The sequence below is a fragment of the Mya arenaria genome, chromosome 11 (genome assembly GCF_026914265.1).
Source record: "Mya arenaria isolate MELC-2E11 chromosome 11, ASM2691426v1".
Lineage (NCBI taxonomy): Eukaryota > Metazoa > Mollusca > Bivalvia > Myida > Myidae > Mya > Mya arenaria.
Genome location: NC_069132.1, coordinates 46957480 through 46974182, shown reverse-complemented (window position 1 = coordinate 46974182; position 16703 = coordinate 46957480). Strand labels below are relative to the sequence as shown.

At 36.4% G+C, this 16703-nt stretch overlaps 1 protein-coding gene across 7 annotated transcripts in view; it reads right to left on the bottom strand.

Annotated features, from left to right (window-relative positions):
• LOC128207397 (patatin-like phospholipase domain-containing protein 7) overlaps window positions 1-16703 on the bottom strand; it is a 72188-nt gene that overhangs the window by 11704 nt on the left and 43781 nt on the right. For all 7 annotated transcript variants that reach the window (XM_052910280.1, XM_052910285.1, XM_052910281.1 and 4 more), the window contains 8 exons: window positions 14934-15116; window positions 11981-12099; window positions 9831-9987; window positions 7719-7782; window positions 5227-5349; window positions 4911-5027; window positions 4160-4308; window positions 699-851 (listed from right to left, as the gene is read on the bottom strand). In XM_052910280.1, coding sequence (XP_052766240.1) covers window positions 699-851; window positions 4160-4308; window positions 4911-5027; window positions 5227-5349; window positions 7719-7782; window positions 9831-9987; window positions 11981-12099; window positions 14934-15116 — 1065 coding nt within the window. The remainder of the gene's footprint in view (window positions 1-698; window positions 852-4159; window positions 4309-4910; window positions 5028-5226; window positions 5350-7718; window positions 7783-9830; window positions 9988-11980; window positions 12100-14933; window positions 15117-16703) is intronic.

The window sequence follows — 16703 nt, the reverse complement described above, 5'->3', positions numbered from 1 at the left end:
ACTTTTGATCAACTAACTTCAAAATTAAGAGGGATCATGTGCTGGTCATGACCAACCTGCCTACCAGGTTTGAGGTCCCTTGGCCTTGAAAACAGATTTCAGCTCAAGGTCACCATGACCTTGGCCTTTGACCTACTATCCTCAAAATCAATAGAGTCATGATCAACCTGTATAACAAGTTTGATATCCCTGGGCAATAGTGTTCTTCAGTTATGATTGGAAACAGATTTTTAGCTGAAGGTCACCACGATCTTGATCTTTGAACCAATGATATCAAAATCAGGGTTCACCAGGTCATGACAAACCTGCCTTTAGAGGTTGCTCAGCCCGAATTTTCTACAGTTTTGGATTGGAAACATATTTTCAGCTCAAGGTTACAGAGACCTTGACCTTTGACCCACTGTCCTCAAAGTCCAAGTAACCTGCTACTAAGTTTGAGTCCATGGTGACAAAGAGACAGACGGTCTATGTCGCTATTCAGAGGCATAAAAAAGTCATAACTATACACTTATTAAACTAATAGTGGGTGGTATTGGTCTAGTGGAATGTTGTTTCCTCTTATCCAAGGGTTCTAGCCCCTGTCACATGCACGCAAAATTGAAATCACTTTCGATTTCTACCCATGAAACAAACTTTAGCCTGATCCTATAAACTTTTGTCACTATTGAGCTTTTAGAAATAAGTATAAGATAACCTACCTGTATTTCATCGAAGGAGCCAAACTGAAGTGTTCCGTACTTGTCTATAGGCGGCCTAATGTATTCACAGTAGTCACTGTTCTTGACAATCTCCAGCTGCCGTATACAGCTGACATACGCGAGTCTCGACTGAATCTCCTGCATATCGGGGACCTGACATGAGAAAGAGGATATATGTGACTTGATATTGACATCACTGACTGTTTTTGACTAATAAGCTCACATAAGCCATCTTCGACTGAATCCTCATCATATCTGATACCTGACAGGAGGAAACATACACTTCTTTTACTACAAACTCTACAATGTGACATATCATTTCCAAAAAGTTTGTGGATACCTTACATATAGAGAAATATAATTGTGATATTGCAAAATAAAAATGTATAATATTAAGCTTATTTTGCAACACTCATTTTCATCAATGTTTGCTGATCTTCCAGTCAAAAAATGCTATTACCTGTAAAGACAAACACAGGTGTGCTTCACAATCCATTACTTTTATGATACACTCTGATGACTTCCAAATTTTTATGAAAAGTTGTAAGTACACATTTCAATGTACCAATAAATAAAGATATTAGATTAGGGCTATTCCAGTAAAACATATGTCCCACCCCAGGAAGGCACTTTCAAAATGGACCATCCCCCTTCAGAAGTTTATTTGATGAGAAAAGAACCCCCTTTAGAATATTTTCTGAGCAAATTCGGACCCCCTTGAGAAGTTTATTTTTTTATACGTCTATATGCAAAGATTATTTGCAATTACTCTTTTGTAACTCTTTGATCAGGTGAGCTATATAGGACCTTATAGCTCACCCTAGTTTCTAAGCCAATCATCACCCAGAGATTTTCAAATCTTTGCTCGAATAGGTTTCATATAAGATCACATCTGCACCCAATAAGTTAATTATTATAACTAGGTCAACAGACATGGCGCGCGCCAAATGAACTTCGAGCAGCCAATGGGCACGCTGTATACGGCCTTGTTCTATGATTGGCTTAGAAACTAGGGTGAACTATAAGTCGGTTACAGCTCATGTAATGGAAAATAACAAAACTTATTACTGGGCTTTGCTTGTAATAAATTTGGTTATTTTCCATTAATAAATTTGGTTATTTTCCATTATATGGACTATAACCTACACACCACGGTTCTCTTGTTTCTTCATATGTTGCTATAAGTGCATATTAAGCCACATGAGGCTGAAACTTTCACCCATGTAATTATATACAACCTAAAAATAACTTGTGGTCGAAATGTTAAGGGGACGAAACATTCGGATTTATAACATTTACGCAATACATACAAATTATGATTTCTAATAAAATTCTAGACAACTGTTGTCAATTTCAGGGGTCGACACTAACCATTTTTCCAAGGGATCCCGAAGGGACACCAACATTTGAAATCAGGTGTCCCTTCCTGAAATTAGGAGTCCCTTCCACTTTTTACATTTTTTCATTGTTGAGCCTGTTTTAATATTAAATTCAACATCCTTTTACTTTTCAATTTGTAATGCAAGTATAAACCACCATAATTATTATACATGTTTTCAGCAGCATGTAATGACAGGTTAGTAGCACTGAATGGCAGTGAGGTATATTTTGGTCTCTAAGTTGGTAGATTGGGTTCAAAAGCGGGAGAATGTCTAAGTCCCTTTTGTTTTCAGTCAAAAACAGAGATGGATACAATGTAAACAAAAACTTTTTTGTTGTTACTATTTTTAGATTTTTGGAAAATACGCATAAAATACATCATGGTTCAGGGTCTTGTCAAATGTCGGTGCTTTTCATTAAGAAACTGTACTGTAGGAATATTACATCTGGCTTGTGAAAACTCCAATCAATATTTAGTAGAGCTGTTGATAAATCAATCAGACTGCCCAACAGTCGTAGTGCATACTGGAAGAGCAGACGACCAAAAATTGTGTATACATGTTAATTTTCGCGCCAAAAAGTCATAAAATTTTATAAATTTATTGAATTAATGAATAAAACCCTGCACATTTTATTTCTATTATTTTTTATCAAGGCATAAAATATATGTCTTTAAAATTAACAAAGAATATTGATAAGTTGAATGCCAATTAACAAAGAATGCTGAATGTAGGATGCAGTTCTTTTGTGTCGTAAATGTTACTGTAAATACTCAAAGGTCGCATCATATTATATAAAAGGTATCATCAGAGTTGGCATCTTTTTGGGCGGTTCTGACACATAAGCAAAACAATTCCACATAAGTATTTTACCGATAATAAACCTCTGTCAGCTCTGACCTTGTTTAAAATGTAAACAACAAAACGGAAGCGTTAACCTGCATGCGCCTGTGAAATGACCTGTTTATTTATAGATTCATGACGTAACTATAGTCAAATAGTCAGCTATACTTTCGCTTTGATGAGTCCGATAATGATAATTAATAATATTGTTTTGACATGTGCTGTCAAGAAATTTAGGGAGCCCGAATTTAGGTAATAAATTAATTAAATGCTACTTATTTATTGATATTTAGCGTTTATCAGTCAGAACTTTAAGTGTCCTGACGGAATACCGGACTTTGAAGTTCAGGTGTCCCTCCTGAAAAACTGGTGTCCTCGGGATCCCGGGACCCCGTTAGTGTCGAACACTGCAATTTGGTATACTTACCACGAAACGTATCCACACATGCGGCGCAACTATTGGTTTCTAGCCAATTTTGTAGGTTGGTCTTCGACCACGACTTTACAAATTCTGGCGCCTCCGCCATCTTGTTGTCAAGGGACGCAACTTCTTCTGATTTCCGGTACCGCGGAACCGACTCGTAATATCGCGAAAATTTGTATCCAAACCAATTCTGTACACGACGTTCGGTAAAATTTGTTATATGGATAAAAAAACCGGTATTTCACCATCGGGCAGTGAATATAAATGAGCAGATACGGTCAGAAGCAAAAAAGAAAATGACGCCCCCCTATAGAAGCGAAATTGGACTTATCACCACCCCCTACAGTAGCAAATTAAGAAAAAGACCTACCCCCTACAGAATTTCTTTATTTTGCCGTCCTGGGGTGGGACATATGTTTAACTGGAATAGCCCTTAGGTACAAAGCAGTACTAAGTTAACATAATATATTTCAGAAATACTGGAGACCACAAACATTTTGGACCCACCTCGTATTTGCACAATCCACCCAAGAATGGCACTTACAAATTAGCCTGTCCTTCTTTAGAAGGTCCTTTCATATAGAAATGTCCACAATGACAACATGCTTTTATAGACTTGATTTTGCCTCCACGAGGTGGTTTACATGATTTTACTAGAATAGCCCCGACAAACAAACCAGACCACACAGACAATGTGTATATAAAAAATCATCAATATTTTTCAGATGGAATAAAAATGAAAGACAAGCTAAAAGAACTAGGTAAAACATTCTTTTAAAAATTTGGCGCTGTAATTAATACAAATTTTAACCTACCCTGACTGGTTCAGCCCAAGGGTTCCAGCGTTTCCATAGCAACCACCATCCCGACAGTTTGTCCCCGTAATTTGTCAGTTCAGTGTCATCTTGGCTGCCAACGTCAACAGCAAATATTGACTGGGCTCCAAAACTACGCATCACGTCGGCTGAAATATATAGATGTAGTTGAACAGACACCTACATTTACACTCATTCAGAATGAGATGCTTCAACTAGTACCAGTAACTGGCATTTTTTGATCATTTTATTTATCTTTAAATTCTAGAATCTTTTCATTTTTTAACATAGACATAAATACCCAATGAAGGTTTCAGCATGTGACATTTAATACTCTGACAATCACTCAACACCATGATTGTATTTGACTCTATAAAATGTGAGTTTGCGTGATTCTATGGGCCAGTTGCGTAGGTATAGAAATATTCAAGCAATATTCCTCACATAAATCAGCAGACTTCATCTTTAAAAATAGCTTTTGGTAGAAAAAAAAGAATAAGTAAACCAATTTAAAAGAGCGGGAAAAGTTATGCTTTGCATCTAGAAAGTCCACATGTTTTTAACAGTTTATTTTGGATAAAGATTTACTATGCAACAACCTGAATCAAAATATGGCTCTCAGTGAGGAAGCAGAACTCTAGCTAGGGGAGAGTACAAAGGGCTGTTTTGTAACATATTTAGCAATGCACCCTGTAATTTGAAAGTTTGAGAAGTATACAAGTGTCAAGCGTGACATAAGATTGCACCTTACCTGGTAAGTTGTTAACATATCCACCGTCCAGTAGCAAGTGTCCATCCACTGGATCACAGAGTGGCGGCAGATAGCCAGCTAGTGACATACTGGCACGCACATATCTCCATAGGGAACCTGCAGAATCAATGTTAAGTCTTTCATGTTTTGGTATTAACTAGTAGTTACAAAAGTGGTTATCTGGATTGCATGAATAGATTGGTCAGATCAAGCAGATTTGATTTTATTGAAGGGCATTCCAAACATCATTTCTTCTTGAGTATAGCTTATAACTACTACCATGATTTGATCCAACTCCAGGCTATCGAACACTTACCATGTGTGTGAACTCTCATCTGTGATGAGTTGAGGTCGGTGGTGATACAGAAGAACGGGATCCACAAATCCTCTATCTGACGGTCCTTAAATGTTGCCTCTATACCCTCATTGAAAGACGCCCCTAGGAAAGAACAAACAGATTGTTAAATCTATCTTAAATTTGACAATTTATGGACATCAGTACTGCTTTCTACCACAGAATTTACTTGAGGGTAATTCTATTACTGAACACACACTCGTTTCAAGCAAGATCAAGAAATCAGTATCGAAAATCTGCACTGACCACCACATAAAAGCCGTTGAAAAAGTATTCAAAACACATACAAGAGGATTAGCTTAAGTCTGAAAAAAACATATGCGCATTGATTTCAAAAGATATTTTTGTTTACAAATATCTGACAAATCCTTCCGATGTTTTAGATTGCATATAGCATAAGGCCAAACAAAAATGATTCTATGTTTAGCATCAGCCTCCAGGTCATCAATAATTGTTCCCATGAAGCCATTAAGGCACTAATTAAAGGCCACTAATCCCCTATCACTGACACTTCCACAATAAATTCTCATGCTGTAAAAAAACAATTTGATCATATGATCATTCTTTAACATGACTTTAATTATATGGAAGTCTACAGCAAAAATATGACTGCCTCTGAAATTTCCATCATCCAATCAAAATATGCTTATTACATCATCAAGGAATCATGTTTATAACTAATCAGCTCAAGTTTTGATCAGAATTAACACTATTTATAAAAACATAGTTGAATAAAAATTATTAATTAGGAAGTTAATGATCAAATACCGAAAAAGAACACCGGTTATTATGGATTTACAGTTTGCTTTGCCCTGAAGGGAAGAAAGGAATTGCACTTGTTTTAATCTTTCAAAGTGCATGGATTTCTATTTTTATGCACAAACATTTACTATGCCTTGTGTGCGATTTAATTATCATAATTTTGATCATGGTCAGACAAATCGCAAGTATAACATTATAAGAAGATGGGATAATATCGATACAGCATTTATTCACGCACTTTAAATTAGACACTAGTGAAGCAAATGTAAATGAGAGATTTCTTAGAGTGAATTTGTTGATGTTGATGTGTGTGTAAACTGATTTTTGGTGAAATATTTTTGGTTTTGCCATTCATCATTCAGGTTAATTGCATGTTTTGTTATACATAAATTTGTACTAATGCATTTGTTTTGGGAATTTGAATAAATGTATGTATATGTTTGAGCATATATCTATTGTATTCTATTTATAATTTGAGAATGAGGTTACTTTAACTACATTATTGATTATAAGGAAACCCTTTACAGGTTTGAAGTGCCAGTCATTTATCATTTATAAGATATATGAAAGACCCCAGTTTAAACAAAGAAGTGGTGGAAACTTCACACCTTGATTAATGCAGGTTTGATAGTGAACATGGGTACTAAGTTTCTAGTTCATATCTTAAGCAGTGTTTAAAGTTATTGCCAAGATGCTATTAACATAGCTATGACAATTTTTCAAATTCTTTAATTCCAACTGTTTACTGAAGATTTTTTGTTTGTAAAATTAACCGCACTTATTTTCCAGAAAATGCAAAAGAAAGTAAACCATTTTAGAGGCCGCAAAAATAAAATTGCAAAATAATTGTCAGTCATATTTTGACACACTTAAAGGCCAAAAGACACTATCTTGTCACAAGTTGTGGAACACTGTCACAAAAAAAGAGTAAAATATGTGTGTCTGGCAATTTCTGCAAGGATTAACAATTATGTAAAATGAGTACCCCTTCAAATCTCACATAAAAGGAAGAGAAAAGCGATACCTGGTCAAGAAGTTATTCTTAGATATTAATTTAATATTAGCCCATTCCTGTTTTTAACCTAAATGTAAATTGTGACAGCAAGCTGGAACATTCCACCGCTTTTAAGTTTAAAGATTACAAAGTTTTGGTGAAACGTATATGGATCACTGTAAAATAAGATTACATGCCTTAACCATTAAAAAAATTTAAATGGGGAAAATTGGCATTATATATAAGGGCTATTCCATTTAAACATATAACCCCTGGGGGGAAGGCTTATTTAATTTATGCCAACCCCCCTACAGAAGCAAATTTACCTTTGTGGGGTCCAAATTAGCGAAAATAGACACCCACCAATATACTATTTAAATAATTGCCTTGTCCCCATGGGTTATATGTTTTACTGGAATAGCCCTAAGATAGAGATATCATACTTTTCATAAGTTTCAATGCAATACATGATATATTTGCTGAGATAATGACTCAATGGTGCTTACATGCAAAACCTAAAACAAGGTTTGACGCCAACGATAGGGTGAGTAGTATAGCTCTCCTTATTCTTTGAATAGTTGATCTAAAAATGTATTTTCATTTTGATGTCACCCATTTGCTCCAGTTTCTTTTGACCAAAATCCATTGAGATATCAATTTGGTGTGCCCTTACATGAACACCAAAACCATTCAATACCTGTGAACATTGAGGCAGCTGGATATGTGAGGTCGAAGATCTTCTTGGCAATTGATGTCATAATCTAAAATGGCAAACAACATTCATTTGCTAAATACTTTGTCTTTGTTATCGCCAGCACATGAACATTTCTGTTAAATGTAGGTTATTTAGGGATTTATAAAGTCATTCTATTGACTGTTTAAAAAATATGAACAAAGTAACAAGTCTACAACATCATAGAAAGTGAGTAAGGTATGAGTGAGTTATGTATAATCTCGGTCACGAGGGTTGGGAGAAAGTGAGTAAGGTATGAGTGAGTTATGTATAATCTCAGTCACGAGGGTTGGGAGAAGTAAGTGAGTAAGGTATGAGTGAGTTATGTATAATCTCAGTCACGAGGGTTGAGTTATGTATAATCTCAGTGACGAGGGTTGAGTTATGTATAATCTCAGTGACGAGGGTTGGGAGAAGTAATTGTTCTGATGTATAATCTCAGTGACGAGGGTTGGGAGAAGTAATTATTCTGATGTATAACCTCAGTGACGAGGGTTGGGAGAAGTAATTGTTCTGATGTATAATCTCAGTGACGAGGGTTGGGAGAAGTAATTGTTCTGATGTATAATCTCAGTGACGAGGGTTGGGAGAAGTAATTGTTCTGATGTATAATCTCAGTGACGAGGGTTGGGAGAAGTAATTGTTCTGATGTAAAATCTCAGTGACGAAGGTTGGGAGAAGTAATTGTTCTGATGTATAATCTCAGTCACGAGGGTTGGGAGAAGTAATTGTTCTGATGTATAATCTCAGTGACGAGGGTTGAGTTATGTATAATCTCAGTGACGAGGGTTGAGTTATGTATAATCTCAGTCACGAGGGTTGAGTTATGTATAATCTCAGTCACGAGGGTTGAGTTATGTATAATCTCAGTGACGAGGGTTGGGAGAAGTAATTGTTCTGATGTAAAATCTCAGTGACGAAGGTTGGGAGAAGTAATTGTTCTGATGTATAATCTCAGTCACGAGGGTTGGGAGAAGTAATTGTTCTGATGTATAATCTCAGTCACGAGGGTTGAGTTATGTATAATCTCAGTGACGAGGGTTGAGTTATGTATAATCTCAGTCACGAGGGTTGAGTTATGTATAATCTCAGTGACGAGGGTTGAGTTATGTATAATCTCAGTGACGAGGGTTGAGTTATGTATAATCTCAGTGACGAGGGTTGGGAGAAGTAATTGTTCTGATGTAAAATCTCAGTGACGAAGGTTGGGAGAAGTAATTGTTCTGATGTATAATCTCAGTCACGAGGGTTGGGAGAAGTAATTGTTCTGATGTATAATCTCAGTCACGAGGGTTGAGTTATGTATAATCTCAGTCACGAGGGTTGAGTTATGTATAATCTCAGTGACGAGGGTTGAGTTACGTATAATCTCAGTGACAAGGGTTGGGAGAAGTAATTGTTCTGATGTATAATCTCAGTCACGAGGGTTGAGTTATGTATAATCTCAGTCACGAGGGTTGAGTTTTGTATAATCTCAGTGACGAGGGTTGAGTTATGTATAATCTCAGTGACGAGGGTTGAGTTATGTATAATCTCAGTCACGAGGGTTGAGTTATGTATAATCTCAGTCACGAGGGTTGAGTTATGTATAATCTCAGTGACGAGGGTTGGGAGAAGTAATTGTTCTGATGTATAATCTCAGTCACGAGGGTTGAGTTTTGTATAATCTCAGTCACGAGGGTTGAGTTATGTATAATCTCAGTCACGAGGGTTGAGTTATGTATAATCTCAGTCACGAGGGTTGAGTTATGTATAATCTCAGTGACGAGGGTTGAGTTATGTATAATCTCAGTGACGAGGGTTGAGTTATGTATAATCTCAGTCACGAGGGTTGGGAGAAGTAATTGTTCTGTGCCACATTATCAAACTTCTTTTAAGCTTATCAAACAATAGGTAATGTGCATATATTGCACTATCATTCTAATTTATCTACACACTATGTATTGCAAGGTTGTTTTTGATGAATGGTCCAGGAATGGTACAAGCAGGTAGGTCACCATTTTTAAGACATTGTGAACATTGCAAAACAATTCACCTGGTTTTGTAGATTGACACAACATGTAAAAGATATCCTACCATGGACCACTCGCGTGTTTTCTGTATGAATCGGGTCATATTGACTTCCTCACACCACGCGGCTCCCATAAACGACCCGATACTTGTCCCGCCCACAATGTCAATAGGAATATGGGCATCCTGCATCGCCCGTATTATTCCCAGGTGGGCTATTCCTCTACAAAAAAAGGAAAAGTTTAATTTTTAAAACACAATGCTCTTAAATTAATAGAGCTAGAAACAATGCAATTCATCGAAACTAGGATTTTAATTTGTGCAATCAGGAAATTTAGCACCTTTATGTTTTGGGTATATTAATACAAGCAGTGACCTTCACCCTTTTCCTACCGACCCCAAATACTTTCAACATAAGCTTGCTATATACCAAGTTTAAACACTGCACATCATTCTAAAAGATATTGAGTCAAAACAATTGTCCGATAACATTGACCAAAAATTCAATCCTAGGGTTTATTTTCAAGCAAGCCTTCTTTAAACTGAATTTCATCACCAAATGTTATTCCTAACTCTATTATTGAGGAAACTGTTCTATTCTATTTTTATAAACACTGCCCTTAACCTTGACCACAATGACCTCAAATGCAAAAAAACCCATAAACAAACATGTGGAAGAATGGACAGAGCGACAAGGTGATAAGTATAGAACACCTGCATATTTTGGTGGGGTGCTGTAAAGCATTTGAGAATATACCGTATTTTCTCGACTATAAGGCGATTCGCTTATAAGACGGCCCCCTAACTTTGCCCATGAAATCTGGTGCTTTTTGTTTCGACTCGCTTATAAGACGGGGTCAATTTTTAAGCAAATCTAAAATGCTAAAATTCTTCCTAATGTGTAAAAATGTTCAAGCTCAACGGACAATTATCGACTTTCGCGGTAACTGTTTTTGTTTTACTCAAAGAAAATGGCGGTTAACTGTGAGCTCTCTATTTGGAGGTAGGTTAAAAATGAGAACATAAGTTTGCAGGACAGGTCGTTACTTATCGGAATTGTAATAATTCATCAATAACAACATATGTATGTTTTAGTTTTTTTTTTATTGAAGACACTAATGAAGTTCTTCGGCAAAATAAATGGCTTCAATAACATAACTGCGAAAAGCAGAGGCATGAATAGGTGTTTGTTTAGCAATAATGCTTTAGGCAATATTGTCCCTTGATTGGCGACGAACATAAAGGATTCATATTCGCATTGTCATTTGTTTGCTTAATCAAATTGACAGTTAGGTACCTACATCATATTAAGATTCCAATTTATTGATTTGATATATCTGTCAAACTAATTATACTGACACGCGCCATAAGAAAAAATGCAGATATAACGGTACACTGTGTGACGTCAGAGCACGCGCGGTGAAGAGATTTCGTGTTGTTGTTTACTTAATTGCCCCATACTTGTATCAGCAGACGATATACTGGATAGACGAATATCCTATGTAAAATTTTACCGATTTTGACATGACTCTTTTTTTAATATTTTATCGACCCGCTTATAAGACGGGTCCCCTACTTTGGGGGTAAAAATCGGGACCCAATTTCCCCGTCTTATAGTCGAGAAAATACGGTAATTTATTCATCATTATCAAAAGCAAAAAAGCTATCTCGATGAAACTTGCAAATTTCTGGTTTATAGTTTTCGAAAGACTAACACAAATTGTATGAAATGAATGCCTTCTGATTGTTTTCCATTTTCAAGAACTACTATCAAGCTAACCCATCCCTTTCCCATATTTCCCTCATACATTATCACCCTCCTAACATAAAACCACCAGAGGTTCCAGTCCAGCCAGTGGTCTATGTCCAGAATCAAGACTGCATAATCTATATTCCTTTATTCTTCCCATAACTCATTAACACTATTGCCCAACTCACCTTGCCCTACCCCTTACCTAGCACAAGCCCAATAGACATCCCCGTCAGGAAGCAGTGCAGTCTAATGATGTCTCACATCCTGTCAGCCTGATCTATATTACTTCAAAAGTAAATTCACCAATAACCCCAACCCCACCCTGGATTTACCTTGCCCGGCCCGCACCTAGCACATGGCCTACAATTGTCCCTGTAAGGAAGCAGGCCAGTCTACTGATGTCCGACATCCTGATCTATATAACTTCAAAAGTCAATCACCAATAACCCCATCCTGGATTTACCTTGCCCCACCCCCACCTAGCACGAGGCCAACACTTGTCCCCGTCAGGAAACGGGCCAGTCTACTCATGTCCGACATCCTGTCTGCCTCTGTCTTTTGAAGCTCATCATAAACCTCCATCTACAATGAAAAGATATTATCTGGTTGTATTTGTAATTTGCATCAGCATGAAGAGGATAATTGTTTGTTTAGGGTAAGAACACAAAATATTGCATCAAGTGAACACTAAAAGCTATATTTCATGAGCAGCATAGTCACCAGTGCCATATTTACTTTTGATGTTAATGTGGTAATATATACGGTCATTTAAAATCCTTTTCAAGCATATAATATGAAGAGAAATTGTTGGTTTCAGCGTAAGATTGCAATACATATTACCACATTAACATCAAAAGTAAATACAGTGAAACTGCGTTCCCTCAAACAAGCGATCGTTCGAGAACCGGCGTTCCCGCGAGGTCGGAGCTTGGTCCCGAACTTTTTTCGTTCTATTTTCATATAAAATATACCCACGCTGCATCGAAACCTAATTATGTCGAGCAGTCGAGCAATATCCTCGGTCCCAAAAACACAAATCGTGCACAAAACCTTATGGCTCCCTCGAGGACATAATTTCACACTTTTTCCCGAACGCGTGTTCCAAAATCAACAAAAAATTGTTAGGTGTTAAAATGTTCGCAAGTTGTAAAAATTGCAATGACAGTTGAAAGGCAATTTGATAAGGTGTGAAAAACGGTTTTTCACTGTTAACGCATGACCGATATTAGTTGATATGAGCATTTGAGATGATAATTATGAAAAGTTCATGACGAGTAGTTAACGCTATGTGGTCAGAAGGTTCTTTGAATTCACTGCCGATGCTGACCGTGATCTTCAGACGCTCGGTACGCTGTCACGTCACATTACGCTAAACCGACAAGATGCGTCAATCAACAATCCTTGATTTTGCAAAACTTAAATCTGACTAATACCACAATATTTACTGTCATTCAAATGTTCCTTGTTACGAAAATGTGCTTTTTTGTTAAAATAAACATTTCTATTTATTCATTTATTGTTTTTTTTTTTGCGTTTTACATTTTGTTTTAGTCAACCTTTGAACATATTAGCGATTTGCACAACGCAACACATAATCGGTGTCTTAGTAAACAGTCTGTTTGACGACTTCAAACTTAAAATTTCATATCAAACTAAAAAATAGAAAATCGGGTCGTTCGAAACACCGGTTCCCTCGAGGTTTTGGCTCGGTCCCTGGCGACCTCGAGCGATCGCAGTTTTACTGTATGTATACATAACTGAACGTGATATTATTTCGGATAAGACATCATTGGATTTTGTGTCCCAGCCCTGTGCACATGAAGTTTGTTTAGGATGTGAGAGGTGACTTAAATTTCCACAGTGAAAAAAAATCATATTGTTTTTTTTTCAATGTATGAAATATGAAAATTAATACATTTATTTCACTGATTACTTTCTAAAACCACTGGAAGCATATATTAAAAGCTTAATTTACTCTTATTTACTTTTTTCTTGTTTGTCCAAACAGCTTTAAGCTTATAGAAATTAAGTTGGTATCAGTAATGGTGTCCTTTTGGAAAGGTAGCGCTCAAACTCACAACCCCTATGATGTGAGGTGGACACGTATACTACTAGCCCATTATCACATGTTCATCGGAGTAATTTTCTCCATACAGAAACATAAACCTTGCAAGAGATTACCATCAACAAGGCACAGTATATTTTTCATATGACAATGGGCATTCTTGTACGTTAAAACATTAATGCAGGGGCTAAAATAGTGTACTTGAACCAACATTAATCAAAACAAGAGCTTGACTATTCCAACTCTTTTCAGTGTAAGGATTGAAAAGTTTTGGCCAAACATGCATGGATCACTGTTAGATAAGATTTCAATGCAATACATGATGTGCTGAGATATTAACATAAATGTTGTTTCATGCAAAATTTTAACCAGAATTTCTAAGTCTAATAATAAAGGGCCATTCTTTGCAAAATACAGTTATCGAACTTGGTTATTCAATTAGGCTGGGTGGTTGAGTACCATTGTATAAAGTCTCAATGCAATACATCAAGTAGTTCCTGAGATATTATCCTATGTGTGCTAACATGCAAGACCTTAACCAGAATTTCTAAGTCAAATAATAAAGAGCAATCATTTGCATTAAATGCAAACTAGAGTTATCTAACTTGGTTAATTAAGTAGGTTGGATGGTTGAGTACCATTGTATAAAGTCTCAATGCAATACCTCAAGCAGTTGCTGAGATATTAACCCATGTGTGCTTACACGCAAAACCTTAACCAGAATTTCTAAGTCAAATAATACAGAGCAATCATTTGCATTAAATGCAAACTAGAGTGATATAACTTGGTTAATTAGGTAGATTAGATGGTTGAGTACCATTGTATAAAGTCTCAATGCAATACCTCAAGTAGTTCCTGAGATATTAACTGATGTGTGCTTGCACGCAAAACCTTAACCAGAATTTCTAAGTCAAATAATAAATGCCTATTATTTACATTAAATGCAAACTAGAGTTATCTAACTTGGTTAATTAAGTAGGTTGGATGGTTGAGTACCATTGTATTAAGTCTCAATGCAATACCTCAAGCAGTTGCTGAGATATTAACCTATTTGTGCTTGCACGCAAAACCTTGACCAGAATTTCTAAGTCAAATAATAAAGGCCTATTATTTGCATTAAATGCAAACTAGAGTTATCTAACTTGGTTGATTAAGTAGGTTGGATGGTTGAGTACCATTGTATAAAGTCTCAATGCAATACCTCAAGTAGTTGCTGAGATATTAACCTATGTGTGCTTGCATGCAAAACCTTAACCAAGGTGTGACGCCGACGCCAAGGTGACTCGTATAGCTCTCCTTATTCTTCGAATAGTCGAGCTAACAAAATGAAGCTAAAATGCACATGATTTACCATTTTAGCTAATGATCGTTTACTGAAGACTCTTTTTGGACAACGTATATGATGGTGGGAAGAGCACCACCCACGGGCATTTAGCCAATCCACAGTTCCCCGCGGGTAATCTGCATCTTCTCGGTGCAGCAACACTAGCTCCTTTTGGGCGCGTACATCGATTGTCTCCATTTGTTGTTCCAACTATAAGATTACAGAAAAATGACCGGGTTCAACAATTATCATGAACATTAAGTGGGTAAGACAATATTCACACATGTTTAGCCAGTCCACAGTGTCAGCAAGAAATCTGCATCCTCACAGTGTAGCAACACAAGCTCCTTCTAGGTGCATTAAGCTTTTGTCAACATCTGTTGTTCGAGCTATTCGGGAGGGAAATGGTACACAAAAGTTGTTAATTGTTGGCCTTAAGCCAGTCTGAGGTGCCTAGCAGTCAATGTGTGTCTTCATGGTTCCTTCTAATTACGTCCATCTGTTGTCTCCACCTACTGCTTCAAATATAAGAGTGGGAGAATATAGAAGGGTACAGAGTTGGACAACAATCACAGGTGTTAAGCCCATCCATGGTTCTCTGGAGATAATGTGCATCCTTGTGTAGTAACACAACTTCTTTCTTGGCATGCACATCTATTGGTTATATCTGCTGTTTGAGTTACAGGGGACGTATAATTGAATTAATACTTGAAAGGGTGAAAAAACAACTTGGTCACATAACATAGGACTTATTATAATATTACTACAGAAATTTGGGACAGATAATTCATTTTTAACCTTAAACTCAGCAAGTTACATAATGACTATCCTCTCCATGAATACTATTTGTCCATATTAATGAACACAACTTTTATATATATTGGATCTGTCACAAGCCATCATATAATACACTATTTTATTCAAAAGTTCAGAAAATATGTAGTATGCAAGCCTCTGGCTTCATTGTTTCCTGAAAGAGTTGAATAAAATTGTGTATTATATGATGGTGTTAGATTCTTTTTATCACATGCTTTTCCCAGAAAAATTTATAGCAAAAAGGACATACCTGTTTCGCCTGCTCTAGTGATAAGCCTTATACCACAAAGCAATGCCATTTCCAACACCTTGTCGTAATATAGTACCCCGGATGATTTTAAACCACAGATACAACTGATCATATTAATTCTGTTTAATAGTAGAATGCTTACTAAGATGATATCCATTTCCCTTTCAATACATTAAGTCTTTAAAAATGTTTTTTATGAAATCAACACCAAATACCACTCTTTACTCAGGGCTCATCTGACCAGGCGACTCGAGCGACTAAGTCGCCTTGCCGGCCGCCAATTCGCTATTTTTAAAGATCAAAGTGAAGTCAGATTTGCCAAAATTTACAAAGATAAAAAACAAATTAACTAAATATGAGTATAAAAGCTCGAAAATTCTATCAACCATGCTGAAATACCCCATAATCTGTCACTTTTAAGGAAAGGGTGCAATAAACAATTTGTCAAATCACATGACACCTCGGCCAAGATCGTTGCTAAGTGACTGCCACGTTAACCTGCTAAGCAGCATTATCTGTTTATTAAAGACATAATTATCATCAAAATGCTTTCAAAACAAAAGAAAAATAACATTCCCAAGTAACATAAACTAAAGTGTTATTAATTTATAGTTTAAAAATGATCTTTGATCCAGAGAAAATACATATTATTTTACTCAATGTTTAAAAATTAACGACATAAACCATGTGCATATTTGGCGCGAAAATTAACATACGCAGTTCTGCAGTCG